At 37.6% G+C, this 22,546-nt stretch overlaps 1 protein-coding gene across 1 annotated transcript in view; it reads right to left on the bottom strand.

Moving 5' to 3' along the window:
- SPHKAP (SPHK1 interactor, AKAP domain containing) overlaps nt 1–22,546 on the bottom strand; it is a 118,854-nt gene that overhangs the window by 88,015 nt on the left and 8,293 nt on the right. The window contains exon 2 of the mRNA XM_035008330.1: nt 15,344–15,451. Within this exon, the coding sequence (XP_034864221.1) occupies nt 15,344–15,451 (108 nt within the window). The remainder of the gene's footprint in view (nt 1–15,343; nt 15,452–22,546) is intronic.

The raw sequence follows: 22,546 nt of genomic DNA, 5'->3' as shown, positions 1-22,546 counted from the left end.
ACCCTAAGAAAACATCAGGTCCATTCATTTCACATTTTTATATATTCCTACATAAATATTGTTTATTATAAATTAGTCAAGTTTTTGGTTGGTCTTGTTTTCAAACAAATGAGCTGACATAAATTTTCATGCACCACAGGAATCCATTTTTCTGTACCATCTTAAATGTCTTCTGAAGCTTTGTTTTAGGCAATCTCTAAAATGTTCACCCTTGATTAATTTTGAAAAGTGCTTTCAAAAACTATAACCCAAGTGGACTTTGCTTAAACACATTAATTCCTCCTCCAGTTTCCAGGCACATGAACAGGGCTTGAGTCCAATTCTGTGCTTTTCTCCTTTCAAATCACTTCTCTTTAGACCAAAGGGATATCTGCCTAGATGACGAGTCAGAAAGGGTTATGATGGACAGAGGAAAAAGGGCATCTTCACAGACAAGCTCATTGAAGGAAGAAAAATAGTAAAATTGAGTTGTCATAAGAATAGCTTGAAGCCTGTGGCATTGATTGATGAATTCCCTTTGCAGTTACTAAGGTAAACCAAAAATACACCCTTAGTTCTTTTGCCTTTTAGGTCATTCAGACAGAATGTGTTTTCACAGACAAAACATCAGAGCAACAACAATCTGCTGAGTTAACAGAATACCATGCTGAAGATCAGTGTAAAATTAAAAAAATAAAATAAAATAAAGGCAGAAAACATTATGCTGCTCTCACTAATTAAGCAAAATATCACTTTCTTCCAATACTTCCTTGTCAAGAACAATGAATATGCATTTGAAAAGAGTCTTAAATCTGCAAGAAACTTTTGAGCTCACATCGACAAAGTGACTTGGGAATTCATGGTGATGAATGAAGTACAACCCTTAATTTTCTTAGATTTTTAGCCTGCACCTACCTCATATTATTTATCAATACTCCTTGACAAAAAAATGCAGTGACCAGAGAATTTTCTTTGCTACAGATAAACCTATCCATGAATTTCTGGTTGAAAATAAACAAAAATTCTAGGGTGTTTCAAGAATACACGACTAAAGTCTCTTGTAGGGTTGGTAACACAATTGTGTAGGAGCAAATAGTGGCATAAGAAGACAATTGGGTCTTTTCTGCAATTAGTACTACAGAGAATGACTCAGTTTTAGCTATTTGACACTTACCATCATTTGCCAGATCTCATTTAATGTTTAAGTACCTTCCAGCCAACAACAAGATTGCAAATCAATTCATATAATATCTAAGGGAACATTTTAGCAATGTTTATTTTATGGGTTCACTTTGAAATTATATTATATTCCTTAAAATTAAAAAAAAAAATCAATGCTGTTTAACAAGTTTTTTAATGGCTGCTCTGGATACCGAGTTACCCCTGTTAGATGTTTTCAGAATAAAATTAATAAAAGCATCTTCTGAAGTTGGACTCCATGTATTACAAGAAACTCCAATTCTCCCCCCTCTTGTCTCTTTTGACAAGTATTCACTTGTTAACTTTACACAAAAATGAGATGCTCTCAGACGGTAGATCCACTTGTGGTGAACACAGCATAATGTATACAGTTGTCGAATCACTAAGCTGTACACCTGAAGCTAATGTAACATTGTGAGTCAACTATACTTCAATAACAAAATAATAACATAAAAATAAATAAATTTTTAAAAATGAGATGCTCTTCTTCGGGGACGTTGGATGCCTCAGCTTTCATAAGACATATCCACTCTACATTCAAGAAGTCTGAATGCAAAAGGATATTAAGCTAATTTTATTTAACTGGAGACATGAAGCTCCTGACTCTAGAGTTATAGACCCTGCCTGGGTCACCAACCTCCATGGTATAGAGTAACATGGGCTAGAAAAAGAAGCCACAGTTAGTTTCAGGTCAGGGATGACAGCATGGGGAACTCTGTGGACCAACTCCCTGTTGAAATAGGCAGAGCTGGCAAAAACCATAAAAGAAAACATCTTAATTCTCAAGAAATTGTCCTCAGGACATAAAGAAAATGAAGAAATTTTTCAAGAAGATCTAACACTCAGAACAGGGAGACTCTGTAGCATTTAACCCATTTAAACCACAGCTCACTTTCTCCTTTCCCTGCCTCCCCTTGGCCCAGTTCAAATTGACAGAGCCCTTTGGGTTCCTCTTCCCCTCCCAAACAAGGATTACTGTCTCTCACTGAGAGTCAGAGACCGCCAGCATTTCTCATCCCGCCTAACTCTGAATTGAAGAGGTTAAATTCTTGGTGAGTAAAACCAAGAAGTCAGGGGTTTCTTTCCTCCATCTGGGCCCTACTCAGGGGCCACCCCAGAACTGACAGACTGACAACCCCAGAGCTGACAGACTGTCAGCCCACCATGATCACCCTCACTCAACCTGTTTGTAGAGGAGAGGTTCCAACTGGCAGGGCCAACCAAGAGCTCTAGAGACTACTGCCCCACCCAGTACTGAGTAGCAGCTCAGAGAGCTGGCCTTGGAGGAGATGCAGTCTGTAAGAAAAGAGAGTTCAGAAGCTCTCCCCAGAGGAACTGAGATTATCTGAAATGGAATCTGTGGAAGCCAAGATAAGGGCACTCTCAAAAATAGGAGCTCCTCTTAATTAAGAGCAATAAGCTAAACTGCAGGCCAGCTAGTTTACTAGAAAGAACCAAAAAAAGAAATAGCTAAAGAGAAGCCCTCATGGGGTCAGAACAGAATTCAAAACTGGTCACAAAAATTATGCCTGCCTAAATTTAATTGGATCAGACAGATGAGCAATGCATACTCTAGGGCATTGTTAAAAGCAATAGAGCAGTTAGTTAGTAAAATAGTAAAGTCAAACAGGAAGGGGTATAATATCAAATGAAGCAGGCAGCTTGAAAGAAAGATCAGAGGAAGACAGTCAAAGAGAGACTTGCTAAGACCAATGTCATCCTAGGCCCAAGGTTAAGCACTGAGGAGTGACACCAAAGGCTTCACGCTGTAATGGGGAAATAGATTTCACTAAAACAAAATAGCCTAATAAAAAAAAATTAAAAAAAAATCAAATAACAACAAAACAAGCCCAGGAGAGTGAGGGGGGATCAGTATACAGAGTTGCTATATTACCTAAAATGTCCACTTTTCTGAGCTGCTTACGATGCAGAGATTCTTTGCTCCTATTTCCATACCTCCCAGAGGTTCTGATAGAGTAGTTTGCACAGAGTAAAACCCAGTAAATGCCAGCTGGATGAGAAAGTGTAGGCATTGCCCCTTGAGATGACCAAGGGCTAAGTGGCCTGGCTTGATGCTACATAAATACCAGATCTTAATGACGTTTATACCTACAAATGATGACGCAACCAGATATGTCAGATACAATCAACAGTAATTTATAGACAAACACGTGACAATCTTAAATTTACTAAAAACAACCAATAAAGCTAAATATCTTGGAACTTCTCAATAATACTAATTTCGGGTCTTCAGCTTGGATTACTAATGCAAGTCTCTTATGCCTCAATCCTACAATGAGGAAATTGTATACTTTTTATGACATTCTGACACAATAATTATAATATTTTACAGAGGTGGGGACCTACCATAAAATTGAAAAAGTATACTCACTGCACTAAGAGCTGGTGGATTTGGGGTTTAGACTTGGCCTTGCTACTACTAATTTACTCAGTAGCTCTGAGCAACCCTTTCTCTTCATTGCAATTTTTTCTTCTCACCTGAAAAGTGAGAAGGATGGGCAATATACCTTCTTAGGTTTATTCCAGTTTTGGGGTTTTGCGATGTCACAAATGGAAGCTTAGCCACTTAGTCTGGCAGAATAGGAGAACACTAGTTCATTCTGTTTGCTTAGCATGTGGTGTAAATATGCGCTCCAGTTAATATTAGATTTCAGTGTTGACAGTAGGCTCTGGCAAATAAATACTGTGTTTCTAATGTCAAAGTGTGCCAGTGTTAAAGTGTTTCTTCACTGGCCTGTGATTTAGTGTAGCACTTTAAAAATTAGGAGAGCGATAGTGAATCAACTCCTTTGGACTTCATATTCAGTCCAATCGCAAACTAGAGCCATGGTCTTGAATTAGACACTGAACTGATTCAGCAGCCCCTGGAGGAATTCTGTGATGCTGAGGGTGGTAGTGGGGACTGGGAATATAATTATTCCTACCACCAGGACCTTAAAATAAATCTAGGAATTTGTTGCTGCAAAAGATTTCAGGAGGAAAAGATACCAGGGCCTTAGGGTGTTCTTTGCTTTTCTGTTTTTTTTTTTCCTTCTTTGTGTTTGCTTTTGATTTTTGCATATTAAATCATTAGAAGAAATACGTGGGGCATTAGGCAATAAAACAGTGACAGTGAGAATGGAAATGCACAGCCAGACTTGAAAAATCAAAACGGCTTTTGGTAGCCAATTAGAGATGAAAAGTAAAGGAGAAACATGAGTGTGATTCTAAGGAGCATAACATGGGGAAATGTGTAGATTACAAAACCATCAGTGGAAAAAATTGAAAATTTAGAGGGCAGAACGTATTTTTAGATACTTAGCTCCAGTTATATTGAATTTGGGTTATTTCTGAGATGCTCAGGTAGGTGTATCCAACAAGTACCTAGAAATAAGTCTACAGTACACAGATACCAGTCACAGGCATATAGATGTGGCTAAAGTCATGAGATATGGATGAATGATCCAGTGAAAGCAATCAGCAAGAAGGGACCAGGCTTTTGCACAGATCATTGGAAAATGCCACCACAAAGGGCCAGGTGGTGGAGAGCAAAAGTCCAGGAATAAGACAAAGAAGTAATGATCCCAGAAGCAGGAAAACAATTAGAATAATAATGTTCTTGAAGTCATGGAGAAAAGAGCTAGTTTTCAGAATCTGGGTGAGGGTTATGAGTTCAGTGAGTTCTGCCAGGTAATATAAATAGTGAAAACACATCAGTGGATTTGGTGACACTAATAAGAACAATTTCAACAGAATGGTGAGACAGCCAGGTAGTAGCCAGGTAGCAGAGACAGTATACTTTTTATTTGTTTTTAAGTTTGGTGATCAAGAGAAGGAGGAATGTGTGATGAATGGTTTCACAGGCAGAGAGGGGCAAGAAAAGTGTCTTTTGCTTGTCTCGATATGTGCTTTTTAAAGAAGATTTGGAGTAACATAAGTATATGTAAGAATGGAAAAGTATATATAAGTAATAAGAACGCAGCGGTGAACAGTACTTTTATTTTTTTATTTTTATTTTTTTAAAGATTATTTATTTATTTATTTGACAGAGAGAGACACAGCGAGAGAGGGAACACAAGCAGGGGGAGTGGGAAAGGGAGAAGCAGGCTTCCCACGGAGCAGGGAGCCCGATGCGGGGCTCGATCCCAGGACCCTGGGACCATGACCTGAGCCGAAGGCATACGCTTAACGACTGAGCCACCCAGGCGCCCCAAACAGTACTTTTATTAAGAACGATGACCACTTGTTCTCTTTAAGACAAAGCAATTTTGAAGCACTACAATATTGAAGTAATTGACAAACTAGCTGTCAGTTCCAAATAAAGTAAGGAATGCAGGAAATTACAGTGAGTTTCCCAGGAATTAATCTGAAAGAAGAATGCAATATTTTTTCCTGAGTTGTCATGAATAAGCAATGCTTAAAAGATGAAATGACGGTTTTGTGTGAACATAGTTGGACTAAAAAAGTCTATAAGAATTTTTGAGGCAGGAGGCTGGCTCCAGGGCAGCCTAGGAAAAGGAAATAGCATGAGCAACGGGACACTGATGTTTAAAGAATGGCAAGTATTCCAGCGAACTTGGGGAAAGGGTGGTAGCAGGGAGTGAGGGTTGATCAAGAGACAAATTTGGACAGGGCAGATGGTGGAGGGTCTTGAAGTGGATGCTTGAGCCCAAATATGTTTATTGGATTAATTTATTTTATTTTATTTTTTTATTATGTTATGTTAATCATCATACATTACATCATTAGTTTTTGATGTAGTGTTCCATGACTCTTTGTTTGCATATAACACCCAGTGCTCCATGCAGAACGTGCCCTCTGTAATACCCATCACCAGGCTAACCCATCCCCCCACCCCCCTCCCCTCTAGAACCCTCAGTTTGTTTCTCGGAGTCCATAGTCTCTCATGGTTTGTCTCCCCCTCCGATTTCCCCCCCTATTGGATTAATTTTTATCTTTTGGACCATTCTTTTTTGGTTGGGTCTTCATGAAGTGAATTGTTTACTTACTAGACCAACACTTTCAACAGAAATATATCCAATATAATATTATAAAATGTATATATATATAAAATATATAGTATATATTATATGTATATGCATACATGAATATATATATATGCACACATATGAATAAGGGAAATAAGTTGGCATAATCCACTGTCCTTTATTTTCCAGATTAGTTAAGACTTTATTTTTCAAATCATCTTCAGAGAGTAAGGCCACAGAAGAAGGTGTTGTCTACTCATGGAGAGTGGGAAAAATCCAGACACGCTAATTCAGGTAATGAGAAGGAGGGTTCTAATAATGTACTTGGTCCTACACTAACATACTTTTTGAGCTGGAAAGCATTTGAGGGATTGTTTAGTGACAGAAGTCCTGAATTCAAATGCAAATAGAAATTGGCAGGTAACAAAAATGACACCAGCTGTGCAAAAGATGAAATGGCAGCTGTCAGAAACTGGAGTCTTACCAGCTCATTCCATCCCATAGACGTGCTCTGTTTTGTTTATACAATGTTGAGAGAAAATTTTATTACTGGTCAATTTTTAGAAGTCAGATTTCATGTAGAAAACAACATTTCTGACTTTTCTTAAAAATGAGGAGCCCTTCAACCCAGGACCCACATTCCCATTTGGAATAGAGATGAGCTGACATGCCTGTTCTTTCTGGTTTGTGGGGGAAAGGGTGGAAGGAAATAACCTGGGTACCAAGAGTCGATCCATTAGGTATCAGAATCAGGGTGCTTTTCTTTCTTGTTGCTTTCCAATTGTCTGTTACGTAACTGCATTATATTTGATAAAAAAAGGAAGATATGTTATAAATAAATGTAATACACCTCAATCTAGAAATTGGTTGCCTGGGATGTTCCAGTGATACTGGATTCTATGTGTGGTAGAGGCAACAGCCATAAATTAATGGACCTTGACCTATAGGTAGGTATTTTGAACTGGTTTTGGCTGTCTCATGAACTTTCATTTTCAGTCCTTCCTCCCAGTGCTTATGGCCACTGATGAGGGTAACAGGTGAGCGAGGATAATTTGGGAGTAGTGGAAGCTGTGCTTTCCTTCCGTGTCTCTGCAGGCGTGAGGGGAGCTCAAGTTGAAGCCTATGAATAGTAGATACTTCAGGAGAGACTAGGGGTTAAAGTTGAAGAAACTTCAGAGCAGCAATTGTAACTAGGTGAGATTTTGCCCCTCATCCACCACCCCCAGCCAGGAGAGATTGGCAACATCTGGAGGCATTTTTGGTTGTTACAGCTGGAGAGTGATGCTACTGCTATCTACTAGGTGGAGACCAGGGATGCTGCTAAATACTTTACAATGCACAGGAAAGCCCCCCACAACAAAGAATCATTCAGCCTAATCAAACAATAGGGTCAAAGGTTGTTGGCTCCTGCTTAAGAAGCATTCATCTCTGGGTGCCTAATAAAACTACCCAAGCCACTACTGACTGAGGCTGTCTGCTGGATTATTGTTTTAAACTAAACCCTAGGCACAACTTAGCAAGGAGCAAACTTTCCTTCGTCCCTTCTGGCCACCTCAGATGCTTCTGGAAAGTACTTTGAATGCCTCCAGATAATTTGACTCAATTTCAACCAGCCACTGTGCTCAGTACTGTCTGAAATGTAAAGTAAATGTAGAAGTAAAGTAATGTAATGTAAAATGTAAAGTAAATGTAAAAAGGGCTGCCTCTGGTCTTAATAAGAGAATAATATTCAAGTATGGAAGAGCAGAAACTCTTCTTTTAGCACTTTCTTATTTCCTAATAAACCTCTAGGTTGAAATGTGTCATTGTTACAAAAGAGAGAAATAGTGTCCCAGGGGCTCTGAACTAAAAAGCAGACATCTTACAGTAGTCATTAGTGAGGCCCACTTTTTAAATTTCTTCTTATTTATTTTTTAAAAAAACCTTAAGACTCTAAGTTGTAAAAAAAAAAAAATGCTATTACTTATAACTAGTTTTCTTGGGATTCTGGAAGAACTGATTAAGAAAGACATGTTGATCCAAACAAACAATTCTACTAAAAAGAAATAGAAATTATATAGTCAATATCCTTGAAACTGAAAGGTATTTAATGAGGAACATTGTTTATTGTTTTCAGTTTTTCTTGATTGATAGCCTTTCCACTCAGAGGAAAATTGCTATACTAGCAGGAATTGTATGAAATTTGAAATTCAAAGCTATTCTGCGCTATTTTAATAATGCATTCGTCTGTCAAAATGAATTTTAAAGAGAAATAGTATGAACACCCAGGTTTAAATGTACACTCAGGTCTATTCATCCGACTGTACTGTAAGCACAAAAATATCAGGATACATAAAATCCTCCATTATGTATTTGAAACTCAGGTTTACATGCTTAACTAATAATCTCTTGATTTGGGGGGACCCTGGGGCATGGGGATTGCCATATGAGCACTTATCAGAATACCCCATGCTCAGTTGCAAATCCTTTTTTTCTATCTACACACCCTTTTTGGTTTGACTGATCTTCTCCACTCTCTGAGGGTCCCCATGAAGACCCTCAAATCTCTTATCTCTCAACCTGATCTTTCCAGCAACTCTAAGTTGTATACCTAACTGCCAACTTGACATTTCCATTTGGATGACTAGAAGACATTCAGCACCATCCTCCTCCTCCCACCTCCAACTTGCTCTCCCCATCACAGTCAATAAAACTTTCATCCATCTAGGAGCTTTAGCCCAAATCATAGGACTTAATTCTTGATTTCTCTCTTTCCTTCATCCAACTGATTAACCTGCCTGTTTAATATATATTATGTACAATATTGGAGCCTATTTTTTATACATAATTACATTGTGAGCCTCTATTTCCACGTCCTGAAATATTTTTATTTTATAAAACTTTGTAAAGAATGCATTAATCCTTGTGGTATAAATGTCCAATATTTATTTAACCATTCCTGTACTAGGGGGCATGCAAGATTTTTCTATTTTTTGCCATCACATGCTGTTGAATTCATTGAATACTTAATCATATTTACTATGTGCAGGCACTGTTCTAAAACTTAGGCATGTTAATGCATCTAATCCTTACATTACAATCCATGAGATAAATACTATAATATCTCTATTTGACAAATGAGAAATCTGAGACACAGAGAGACTAAACAGCTTGCTCAAGATTATGTAGCTAGAAAGGGGAGGTGGGATTCAAATCAAAGTACCCGGACTCCATGTTCCTGCGTCCATGTTTTAAATCAATCTGGTGTGTTGTCTTGGGTACATTACTTTGTGCATTGACTGTATTTTACATCAGTCTGCACATAACTCTGGCCATTTCTTTAGAAGAGGATCAATAGTCATGAATATTTAAAATGTTTTGGACAGTATACATTACAAAGCTTTTATCCAGGAAGGTTATACTAACTTTGTCAATTTCTACTCCTTATGTCGGTTGTTGAGAGTGTCCTCTTAACTGTGCTTACATCAACACTGGGTATAATAATTTTTACAATCTTAACAAGTTTATTGGAAACAAATTTTGTAATAGTTATAGTTGATTATCTTTGATTATCAGAGCAGTTAATTTTTTTTTCAAGTCTAGAATAACAACTGTATTATTCAGTGAATTTTTTTTAAAGATTTTATTTATTTATTTATTTGAGAGAGAGAACAAAAGCAGGTGAGAGGTACAGAAGGAGAGGGAGAAGCAGATTTCCCACTGAGCAGGAAGCCCGACAATCATGACCTGAGCCAAAGGCAGACACTTAACCAACTGAGGCACCCAGGTGGCTGTTCAGTGAATTTTTTATGTTTGGCTTTTTGCCAACTCTACTGTTGGAAATTTCACTTTTTCATAATGAATTGTGGTCACTCTTTATGCACTGAGATTAACACCGTGAGGCTGTCATATATATATATATATATATATATATATATATACACAGTTGTTATTTGATTTTTCATTTTGTTTCTATTGTTTACTGAAGTATAAGCACTGAAAAATTGGTTTCTGCAGTTGCATCAAACTTAAATAGTCATATAAATAACCACCTAGATTTCCCTCTTAATGTTTTTTCATATTATGAATTATTAGTAATCTCATTCCACTTGTTTAAGTAATGGTTAGATATACACTGTAATTCCTGCAGCCAATAAAGAAAGTCAAGGATCTTAATTTTTATTATGCAGCATTTTACCTGTAACATAAGCGATAGAACATGAACTCAATTTTCAATTAAAATAAACTTGTAAAAACTCCCTCTTAGTTTCAGGATCCATGGCATTGATAAATGTTCAGACTAGGTCTAACGTCTACACCCACATTACTACTGTACTATTTGTCCACACACCGTAGGTGTCGCCCTCACGTTGTATCAAAAGCTCTATTCAGTTTTATTTATCATGTTTCTAGGTGTCAGTTTCTTGCACGTGACCTCATGGATTTAGAGCCGCCTAGTTGCTTTGGTGGGTGGCTCTTTTCTCTACCACCCCTCTGTGTCATGCTTTATCACAAAGTGTTCTTTCTCATTTATTGGCTTCTAGAGGCTTGGCAAAGTTTAGTGGAACTTTTTTTCATTGAGAGTCAAAAATTTTCCCTGGGACTCATGGGTTTCCCAAGGAGCCTCAGGAGCTACTGCCCAGGGCAAGGTGAGGCCACACAGACCACTTGTGGGCTTCTGCTCCACGGCACTCAGAAGCAAGCCTCCAAAAAGTTCTTCTGGACCAATCAATGGTGGGGGGTGGGTACCCAAAGCCCTGGAAATCAACATGGAAGACATGTAACTTACCAAAACTTCTGTTCAAGAGCAGTCCTGGATGAAGTTGGCAGGAATAATCTACCAGGGCTGAGGGCTGAGAGCTCCCTCTCATGTGGGCAACCTGACAGCGTACTGTCTCCTGAGACTGGGTCCACTTAAATACGGGGCTTTCGTTCTGCTCAGTCTGGCTGACTTCCACTGCCAGCATTTGGTTTTTCACTTTTATGGGGGCAACATTTAGTTTCTCCTTGAAAATTGTTGAATAAATATTTAAAGAACATTATTGTGCAGTTGGTACCAAATTAGTAGCCTGAACAAGGGTTTCTGCAGCTCTGGGTTCAATCCTGGTTTTAAATATTTATGTTCCACACTGAAGTATGTAGGGATAAAGGGGCATTGTGTCTGCAAATCATTCTCAAAAGTTTTAGAAAAAAAATGCTATATGGACACTTATAGATGCATATACACACACAAAAGGGAAGGAGAAGCAAATATATGGGGAACCTGGGAATTCTAGAAATTCCTGCAATTTTTCTGTAAGTCTAAAATTAAAGAATTTAGGAGCGCCTGGGTGGCTCAGTCGTTAAGCGTCTGCCTTCGGCTTAGGTCATGATCCCAGGGTCCTGGGATCGAGCCCCGCATCAGGCTCCCTGCTCAACAGGAAGCCTGCTTCTCCCTCTCCCACTCTCCCTGCTTGTGTTCCCTCTCTCGCTGTGTCTCTCTCTGTCAAATAAATAAATAAAATCTTAAAAAAATATACCTTTAAAAAGAAACTAAATCAGTTTTTAATTTAAAAAAAAAGTCAAGAGACTTGAAAAGTCCAATTCCTACCCCTTGTGTTAAGGACCTCTATTAAGATAATGTCTCAGCTGTTGGGTTTGGAAATTGGCTTCCAATTCCATTACCATTCTCCACACTTCCTTCTTTTAAATAATCAGGTTAGGGGCACCTGGATGGCTCAGTTGGTTAAGCGTCCAACTCTTAATTTCAGCTCAGGTCATGATCTTGGGGTTGTGAGATGGAGTCCATTGTTGGGCTCCACACTCAGCTCTGGGTTGGCTTGTCCCTCTCTCTTCCCCTTTACCCCTCCCCTTGCTCGCTCTTTCTCTCTCTCTCTCAAATAAATAAATAAAATCTTTAAAAAAAAAAATGAGGTTAAAAAAAAAGACCCTGAAGGTTAAGGTTAGTGTATTAATTTTTTTTTTTTCAGAATGGCAAATTAGAAAGAAAATGAAGTTTGATAAGAGAATGTTATTTAGGAAAACATAAGCAAATTGTTTATATTTGATACCTAGTGAAAAACTTTTAAGGGTGACTTTTAGGGGGTTTCTCGAGCCAGACTTCCTGGCAAGCTGTTCCTGTTTGGTGTGCCTATCATATTTCTGACCACTTCAAACTACTCTTCATTAAGGCTCTTCATTTTAGCTGTGAAATGAATGCAGTTCTCTATTGAAATAATAACTAAAAAAACTCTTCACTTGATGCTTGAGAACAAACAGTCATACTGACCCAGGAGTACCACACCCTGAAGGTTTTCCAAGTCAGAGTTTGTCCATCAATAAAAATTTTAAGTGGACATCTCGAATTCAGAAAATGTTGGTACGCTGAGGTTCTTAGTTCTAAAAAACTACAAGTCCAGACACTTGGAATTCAGTATATTGGATCCCAAGCCAATCAAAATTGGTTCTCAAAAAGTTGGCTGCTAATTTTGATAGGGAAGAAATCAGTTAAAAAAGCAACGATTAACACAAGAGCTATGAACAGAGTACAAAGTGATAAAATATGAGCCAATATTGTAACAGGTTACTCAGATTCTGTTCTGGTTATTTGAAAAGAGATTTTTTTCAAACTGAAAAAATGATTTTATTAAACTGAATTTTTAAATGAAACTTGAATAAAGATATTATTTTAAAATACAATAATTTTTCCCTTAAATTATACCTTTCACTTTCATCCTGCTATGGAGAATTTGTTTTTGAAAGGCAATTAAGTACATGAATTAATAAAACCTTAAAAAAAACACACCAAAAAACCCCAAAACCCAGGAGCACCTGGGTGGCTCAGTTGGTGAAGCGGCTGCCTTCAGCTCAGGTCATGATCCCAGGGTCCTGGGATCAAGCCCCACATGGGGCTCTCTGCTCAACGGGGAGTCTGCTTCTCTCTCTCCCTCTGCCTGCTGCTCCCCCTGCTTGTGCTCTCTCTTTCTCTGTCAAATAAATAAGTAAAATCTTAAAACAAACAAAACCCCAAAACCCTGACCATTTTGGCCACTCCCTATGTATTGTTGTTTGATTAAGAGGTCCTGGTCCTGATCTCCATAGCTCACCTCTATTTCACCTCTATTTCACCTCTAGAATTGCTTCCCTCCAGCAATGTCTAACTCTGGACTCTGTTTTCTCTTCTCACCCTAGAAATCTGTGCCAAGTCAGAAAGAGAGAAAGGACTCCCACTTTAAGAAAATGGGACTAAAGGATACTTTGGAGAGATTGGGGGCTGGCAACTTTGCCATAGAGATTTTGAAATTTCTTTTAGCTTTAGAGTCATGGACAATTTTTATAAACATCGTGGGAAAAAAAATCTTCCAGTATGCCTTTTATTAGTTTTAGAATTTTTCCCCTTTTGGAAAGAATAGAAAGAACTGTAAAGGCAGGATGAATCAGCTCAACCTCACTGATGTCATCAGACACTATAAAGGGACCAAGAATTAAGGAAGGAAATCATATGGTTTTAACTCCAAATTTGAATCCATTGGGATTGGTGGGGAGTGGGAGGAGAGTTCTCTTCACTTAGGGAGATCCAATGGTAATCTTGAATCTGGCTATAAATTAAACATTTCTAATTGCAGAGTTCTAATCCAGATTCCAAAAACAGAAAGTTTCAAGAAGACCTCTTTGCCCTCCACTACACAATTTTTAGTGCCCCAACTTTCATGCTTTCTCCAAATGGGAGCCTTTGGTTTTTAAAGGTTTTATTTATTTATTTGTGAGAGAGAGTTGGGGGGAGGGGCAGAGGAAGAGAATCTCAAGCAGACTCCCAGCTGAGTGTGGAGCTCAACTCAGGGCTCCCTCTCACATCCCTGAGATCACCACTGAGCTGAAATCAGGAGTCCGACGCTTAACAGACTGAGCCACCCAGGTGCGCCTCCAAGTGGGAGACTTCTTAATACAGGAGCTGCTTGGAGGACAATTTTTTTCCAGAATGTAGCTGGAAAGCCTTTACGCTCCATTTTTCTCCCTTTTACAATGGACAGCTGTGTGATTAGAATTCTGTATCCACAAATGTCTGCATTTTCTAACTTACCTCAGAAGTAAATTTGCACAGGAGGTATCACTATTAAATTACTTGCCTCCTAATCCTTTTTGTTTTCCCCAAAGATTTTTAGACAGCAACCAGTTATCTGGATAAGGGATTAAAAGTCCTAAATGTAGTGGGATTAAAATCATTTGCCTAAACAAAGAGATTGAAATAAGTCTGTTGAATGGACTCTGCTTTCCCTGTGCGACGAGACTCTGCGGTGTGAAATGTTTTACATCCTCTGTCTGCCAGTTCTAGTTCTGCCCATTTTATATAAAAAGCTTCTTCATCCCATTTTCAGCTTCCTTCTTTTTTTGTTTTAATTTTTTTTTTCTTTTAACAGAAATGCTGGCATTCAACTTACCTCCAAGAATAGCTCAGAGCTGAAGTTCTCAGTTTAGTCATGAGAATTACATTTCTCTCCGCTTTGGAAATACTCTTCCCCAATCTCTCTAATTATGACCCCATAAGGGTGAGGTGATTTCAATTAAAATGAAACATATCGCTTTGTAGAACATACAGGAAAGAGCATCTTTGAACAGGAAAAAGAAATCATATTGTTGATTTCTCATGTCAATATGTACCCACATATTACGATAAGAATTTTGTTTATAAGAACATTTCTTCCTTGAAAAAGGTTTTGTATGTAAAGCTTAGCTCCAGTATATTAAAATGCATGCCTGTACATTTCTTAGGTTTAAAGGTTTTCAGATGATGACTATAACTTATAAGAATGGTAGAACATTTTTACACAATTTTCGTGTTGGAAAATAACCCACTAGCAGCAGTTATAAAATATATTGAAAAGAATCCAAGAGGGCTCTTGAATGGTCTCTTATTTCTCATCACACAGTTCTATATCTGAATCGTTTTCTCAGTCAGTTTTGAAAATATAAACATCATTTTTCCTTTTCAGAGAATTGATCAGGTTAATTTACCCACTGAAATGAGCAAAATGAGAGTAGAAACATGAGCTCAGCATGCTATTTTGTTAACGGTCTGTGCAAACCAGTTATGCATTTTCTGAAACAATACTTTCCTAAGCTTGTATTTAATGAATTATGAAACTTCCATCTTTAGCATGAGCACACGTGCCGGACTCCCTGCTTTCTCAAAGTAGACCCTGAGAGTTGTGTTTACTTACGGTAGCACAGTTTTCAGACTTGTCTTCCACAAAACCAATCTGGCAAGGCGTCCTTTGATTCTGTAGCCAGTAGTCTGTAGACTCGAGCAGGCTGTTGCTGCAAAGAACCTGGAGGGAATGGAGAAAACCTTCTTAGTGTTACACGGCCAGGCTTTCTATTTCAACAAGCAGCTCTTTTCTGAAGAACCTTAGATGTTTTCTTCACCTCAGAGCATCTGGATACTGGAAAAAAACTTGCATGATAATAGCACCTCTAGAATGTGTAAAATATTCAACCAGGAGCTGGTTTTAGAGGAATACATTGATGTTAATACTGATGTTTCTTCTGTCATCAAATCCAACATCTGGAAACTTCAATGATGTCCAATGTGTGGAAACTTCAAATGATTATTTTGGGGGATGGTTCAATTGATAATGAGGATCAAAGTTCATTTTAGTGCTAGTGCACTCTATGAATATTTTCAATCTTAAAAAAAAGTGTTTTTCCTTTTGGTGCAATATTGCTACTGAAATGATATTCCTTCAGCTTTAGCTTTGCCAACATGTCTGTGAAATAGGGTTCAATTCTTACAGAATACCTAAGGTACTATGTTAAGTTTAAAAATTATTAAGAATAAGTAAAGTGCATCATGACAATCATTTTCCATGTCAAAACAGTACAGTAAAGCAAAACAAATTTGAATACATGAATCAAAAAAAAAACCCAATTATGATTAACAAATGGCTGGTTTCTGGGCTTGGATTTTAAAGCAAGGAAGAAAAATTATATTTCTGAGACAAGGTATTTTGAAGATGCAATCTCATGAATAACCAAACAATTCAAATTCTAATGTGTTTTAACATTACCCAAACAGTGTATAAGATTTTTCCCATCTTATGTGAGATTTCCAATGCTCTCCTGGGGTCCTCTACTTTATTAGGGTACACATCTGCTAATATTTGACTCACTACCTTCACTTAAGCAATAGAACAGATTTAATCAGTTTGGTTATTGCCACAAAATAGAATGACACTTCAATTACATTTCATCTGTATAACAAAGGATTGTCTTATGCTGTAAAGATAAAAACACATGAATTTTTGTCTCAGTGTGAGTTAACCAAATATAATTATGACACATCTTTCCATAATACTTTTTGTTTTTGCTGAGAAATATTACTGCTTTTAAATCTTTTCCCACTCAGTTTTGTTATTACTAGAGATGACAGATTTCTATCATCCTTTTCTAGAATAGTACAAAGAGCCACATAGTGGACAAGCAGGTAATTGAATGATGAACTTGGACTATGATCGTGGACTAAAGTTGGTGACAGAGCTTCTCGATTCTCTTGCAGATTTTACCTAAACTGTGGTTCTCAAAGCACAGGCTGGGCCCCCAGGGGTCCCCGAGGTCTTCCAGGGATGCCAGCTGTCAAACTACTTTTATAATAACAGGAAGACTTTATTTGTCCATTTCACTGTCATGGTCTCTTAAGTTTCCTGCGGAGTTCTCCAGGACCCACGCCAGATGTCAGGGCACAACTTGGCCTCATACAGAAGCCAACAGCAGAGTCTGGTTGCCCAATGTCAAGTGGGACATTAAGGAGATTTGCTAAAACTGTAAAATGAAGTCACTCCTCTTCTCACTAAAAGAGTTTTTTTTTAAAAAACTATTTTTATTTTACATAAAAAACATGCATATTAATTCCTGTGTTGTTCATTTTAGCCATTTTTTAAATAAAGAAGATGTGGTATACATACAACAGAATATTAGCCCTAAAAAAGAATGACATCTTGCCATTTGCAACGACATGGATAGATCTAGAGAGTATAATGCTAAGCGAAATAAGTGAGTCAGAGAAAGACAAATACCATATGATTTCACTCATGTGGAATTTAAGAAACAAAACAAATGAGTAAAGGGGGAAAAAGAGAGAGACAAATCGAGAAATAGACTTAATTATAGAGAACAAAGTGATGAGTATCAGAGGGGTGGGGGTGGGGGGATGGGTAAAATAGGTGATGGGGATGAAGGAGTGCACCTGTCATGATGAACATCAGGTGTTGAACAGAAGTGTTCGATCACTATATTGTACACCTGAAACTAATATTACATTGTATGTCAATTAACTGGAATTTAAATAAAACTTAAAAATATGCATATTAACATGTAATGTGTTTATTACTGTTTTCAAAGTATTTTTAAAATAAAAATTATTATTTTAAAATAAATAAATAATAAAAAACCTTTCTTAGCTTTAATTGATAATTTGAAAAATGTCAGAAAGTATAACCCCTATAAACAAAAGCTTTGTGAGGTCCCCAATACTTTTTTTAGAGTGTAAGGGAATTTCAATTCCAACCCTCCAAAATTGAGAACTATTAATCTAGACTCACTTTATTTAAAGTAGAAAAAGGCTCTTGGTCCACCCCACTCCTCACTGCTAATCACTTTCACTTCCAGCATGGAATAAGAGTTTAAGAACATGCACATGAGTGGTCTGAGTTGAAATCCTAGCTTAGTAATTAATGGTTATTCTACCAAGGTTATTTGGGCAGCTGACTTTAATTCTGATTTCAGCTTCCACACTTGTGGAAGGAGAAAATAATACTCACCTAGTAGGATCACTGACTACTCAGAGAGATGACAAGTGTCATACACTGTGGCATGCAGATAGCAGGTTATCCTCTTTTCACGATTACTATTTGTAATGAACTGCAAAGGGAAATAGAAAATTGAATGCTTTCACTTGAAATTAGTGGATTGAAAGCATTTCAGATCTGTGAAGACAAATTGTCTTTAGCAAATATTCTAATCTAAGGTGTGATTTTGGTTCTGCATTTTGTAGTATTAATAGTTACAGCTACTATTTTTTGTATGCTTAGAATGTGCTGGAAAAATGTGCCAAATTTTTCTATCTTTTTTTTTTACTTTTTAATTTAATCCTTATTGCAATGCTACAAGGTAGAAGTTATTTTAAAGATAAGGATCTTCACAGAAATTGTTCTTTTGAAGGTGAAGATCTTGAGGCTCAGAGAGATTTGAGTTTCTTTCCCAAGTTGCTCAGAAACTGGCTTTGGATTTGGTTTTGAAGTTACCAAGGCCTTTAAGTGAAATAATTTAATTATGCTGCCTTCCATAACCCATGCAAAATGACTCTAATTTGGGGTATGTTTCTCAAAAGTTATGGACATCTCATTTTTGTTAATATAGCTATGCCTTCTTATGGACTTCCATTTTTTTTTTGTTGAGAGAGAGAGAGCATGAGCAGGAAGGGTAGAGGTAGAGGGGGAGAGAGAATCTTAAGCGGGCTCCATGATGTGGGGTTCTATCTCATGATCCTGAGATCATGACCTGAGCTGAAATCAGGAGTCGGACACCAACAAACTGAGTCACCCAGGCACCCCTATGGACCTCCATTTTAGAGCTGTTTTCCATGAGTGAAATTCTGAAGTGACACTTTTAAGGAGAAGAAACATTTTGTAATGTAAATTATAATAATTAAATTAATCCACTTGGCAAATATTATCAGTACTGAATTTCTCAAAGAAAAACATGGTTTTACATCTATTTGTGTTAACACTGAAAGAAACCCATATTGTCATGCCTCTGCTCTTTGCCTTTCTGTGATCTTTAAAATTTAGAACACCCATGAGTGAAACAAGTTTTCCTTCATTCTGAACCATAAGAATGTTAGAGACTTAAAATGGAGGCATCAAATGAACATACTAGTTAACTATACTTTACTGTGCAGTATAATAAACACTCCGACTATAATCACTTCTTAGTTATTTCAAAGCTCACTCCTCAAAAAGTAGCCACTGGACGTATTCTACTTTTTATATATTCAAAGCACATAGAATTATGGTTGCAACAAAATATGTCAACAAAAGGAAGCAACTGTCATTTATCAGAGCATATGAACTATTTTTGTCCAAGGTCAGCCTTAGGAAGGGGACAGAGTTCAGACACAAGTCACTTGGGTCTTTCAGAAAGTGGTAACTGGCTTGGCATGTTTTTCTGGTGAAACACTGAGAGGCAGAGATGGAGATACCCAAAGGCCTCAGCCTGTCACCTCCCACTGTGAAATGCCCAAAGTTGTGACAGACACTGCCTCATGACGAGGCCGATGGAGACAACAGCTGGCTAACTTGCCGGATTTCTCCTGCATTTTGAAGAAGTCTTCAACAGAGAAATGAGGGCAGAACAATGAATCTGTCAAGTCTTCTACTTTAAGGGTATTTTTGTACCTATTTTTAAAGTAAATAATAACTGAAAATATGCAAAGAACTTGTTCTGTCCTATCCTAGCAGTGAGGAAAGTCAACAGCTTTTTGGATCTGCTTACTCGGTGGAAAATGCTAGAAAGACTGCCTGTTTGGCTAGTCCATACCCCTGGGATACTGAGTGTCTTCTCTATGGTACGTCTTTGCTTCAGAGGAAATAGAAATGGCAGAAAAAAGAAGTGGAATTTAAAATGAAACCTAACTCTTTCAGTGCTTTAGAAGAAATATTTTGAAGAGAGCTTTGATGAGAGTATTCACTCACTATGTAACTTTAAAATTTGAATTTTATTCATCATAATTAAAGAAATAGTTCACTTGATTATGTTAATAATTAAGGTTGCCCCATACATTTCATTAATAGAGATATAATACCTATATTCTTGACTAAATAATACTACATTTATTGAGAATGTTCTGGGCTAAGGCCTTAAGATATATTATCTGAATTAAACCTCTAGACATACAAGGTAGAATTTAAGGCCCATATATGTAATGTGCTTAAAACAAGAGAACCTATAGCAAGTTTTCAATAAACATTAGCTATCATAACAATGATTATTCTCTTTTTCCTGGGCTTAGAGGGGTCACTAATTTGCCTAGTTAGTGGAGAAGTAGGATTTGAGCCGGGCTCTCCAATTCCAAAGCCCTCATTAGCCGGTGCTCCATTGTAAGTTGGTAAAATTACATAATTTCTTGTCCTTGTGTTCTAAGGCATCCCAGTCTATGCATTTATTCATGTCTTTCTCTCAGGACCCTGGTCTGGGTGGTAAGGAGGTTTGAGTTCCAGTCCTGAGCCTACTGTCTGTTTGGTTAAATCACTCACTAGCTTCCAGCCTGTTTTGTAAACAATTAATTCATGTGATCTGAAGGCATGTAACTTCTACACTGAGCAGCATGTAACTCTCCCCCTCATCCTTCTGCTTGCCCTCGCCCTGCCTCCTCTTCTCCCAGATATATGAAGAGCCAAATAAGCAAAGAGAATAAAAATTCAGCCTTCAATAAACCATTTAGCATCATATGTTAGGCAATTTTAACCTTTGAAGAGCTTTTGGTCTAATGGTTTAGACAAACCATCAGACACAGGAATGCTAGAAGGAAGAATACATACTTGAAAATCTAATGATTTTGAAGCCTTATTAATATGATCTCCCTGCTGAGAGAGTCACTTTCTGAGGGGGAGAAGAGAAAAACTCACCAGGTTCTCAATGGCTCATTTATTTATCTGCTATTTTTAGTTTCAGGTTTACTTATTTCAGATGAAGAGCTAACAATGAATGTGTTGTGTGTTCACAAACTTGAAGTAATAATGACACATTTTCTCTTGAAAATGCATGAGTGTTCTAAACAATGAAGAAAGATCTATCTGCTCTATCTTACAGTGATTCCTCTTTTTTATAGAGATCCAAGTTACACAAATTTACTTTTGACATGGAATGGGGAGGGAGAAATAAACTCTTAGTAACCTGGACACATCTAAGCAATGCCTTAAATCTTTTTTCAAAAAGTAACCTAGGTTGGAAAAGACAGTAACTTATGGTTGGTTAGTCACAAAGGTTTAGAGGTAGAACTGGAATTCTATGCCACCTTATCACTTACTGAGTAAACTTGGGCAAGTCGGACTTAATTTCTGCATCTATTACATGAGGACAAATGAAGCCCCTTCTGAAAGTTGTTCCAAGTTTCAAATAAGAGCTATGAAAAACTATGGGGAAGAAACTGAAGGTTGCTGGAGGGGAGGTGGGTGGAGTGATGGGGTAACTGGGTGATGGGCATTAAGGAGGGCACGTGATGTGATGAGCACCGGGTGTTGTGTGCAACTGATGAATTACCGAACTCTACATCTGAAACTAATGGTGTACTATATGTTGGCTATTTGAATTTAAATAAAAATAAATAAATAAATAAATAAATAAATAAATAAATAAATAAATAAATAAATAAAAAAATAGACTCTGGAAAAAAATGTTTGTAAAGGACTAATCTCTTCACAGAGTAGGCAAGTGATATAGGATAACTATTGTCACGAGAATGCAGTACAGTTTAGACAATGTTTTCCAACGGAACATTTTCTTGATCTTTGCGCCACAGTTGACAATGTTTTATTATTCATAATTTATGATGTACCACTTTTTTTCCTCCTACTTCTCTAATCTCTTTTAGTCAATATTTGGTCAACGAAGGTTTGTTGAAATCTTTAGATGTTTGACACGTGGAATATTAAGATGAACAAAAATGATCACTGCCCTTTTGGAAATTAAACTATAATAGGGGAGAACAAACATTCACAGGACTGATAAAGAACACAGGTGCTTTGATCAGTGGCAGCAGCCCAGGACAGATATCACCCAGGAGGAGTGGGTGCTTCCACCTGTGGCAGGGCTGGCGGGAGACTGCACTTGACCAGAGCTTGCAAGATACTTCTGCGTGGTCTGGGAGTATTGGGGGAGGCAGTGGGGAGGACAGGTCTCTCTTTCTAAATGGCTTTTTGTCCTCTGATGCCCTAACTGGGAATATTCCCTCTAGTTCTGTCCTCAGGGTGCCGCTCTTTTCCTCAGAGAGCTCACTGACTCCTGGTCATTAGTTACCATCTGGAGGGAGGACTCAATGGTCCACAGCTTCAGCTTTGACCTTTCTCTAGAACTTGGCTTTTCACTTTTCTAACCGCTAGTTATTACGCTTAGGTCTCCCACTGTCACCATGAAATCTTGGTTTCTAAACTCAAACCACCTCCTTCCCCAATTCCAGTCTCTAAAAGAAACCTGACTCCCTAACTCCCCTGTTTACAGTTGAAGGCAGAACAATTCTCCTAGCCACCCAGGCTTGGAACAGCTGTGCCATCTGGAATACTGATTTGTCTGTTTCTTGTCTTATATTCTGCTCTCCAAAGTTTATTATTTATTTATTTATTTATTTATTATTTATTTATTTATTTATTTAT

Source organism: Mirounga leonina, unplaced genomic scaffold, assembly GCF_011800145.1.
Source record: "Mirounga leonina isolate KUSES-001 unplaced genomic scaffold, KU_Mleo_1.0 Mir_151, whole genome shotgun sequence".
NCBI classification, from domain to species: domain Eukaryota; kingdom Metazoa; phylum Chordata; class Mammalia; order Carnivora; family Phocidae; genus Mirounga; species Mirounga leonina.
The sequence above is the reverse complement of the archived record's forward strand: the minus strand, read 5'-3'. Positions and strand labels throughout refer to the sequence as shown.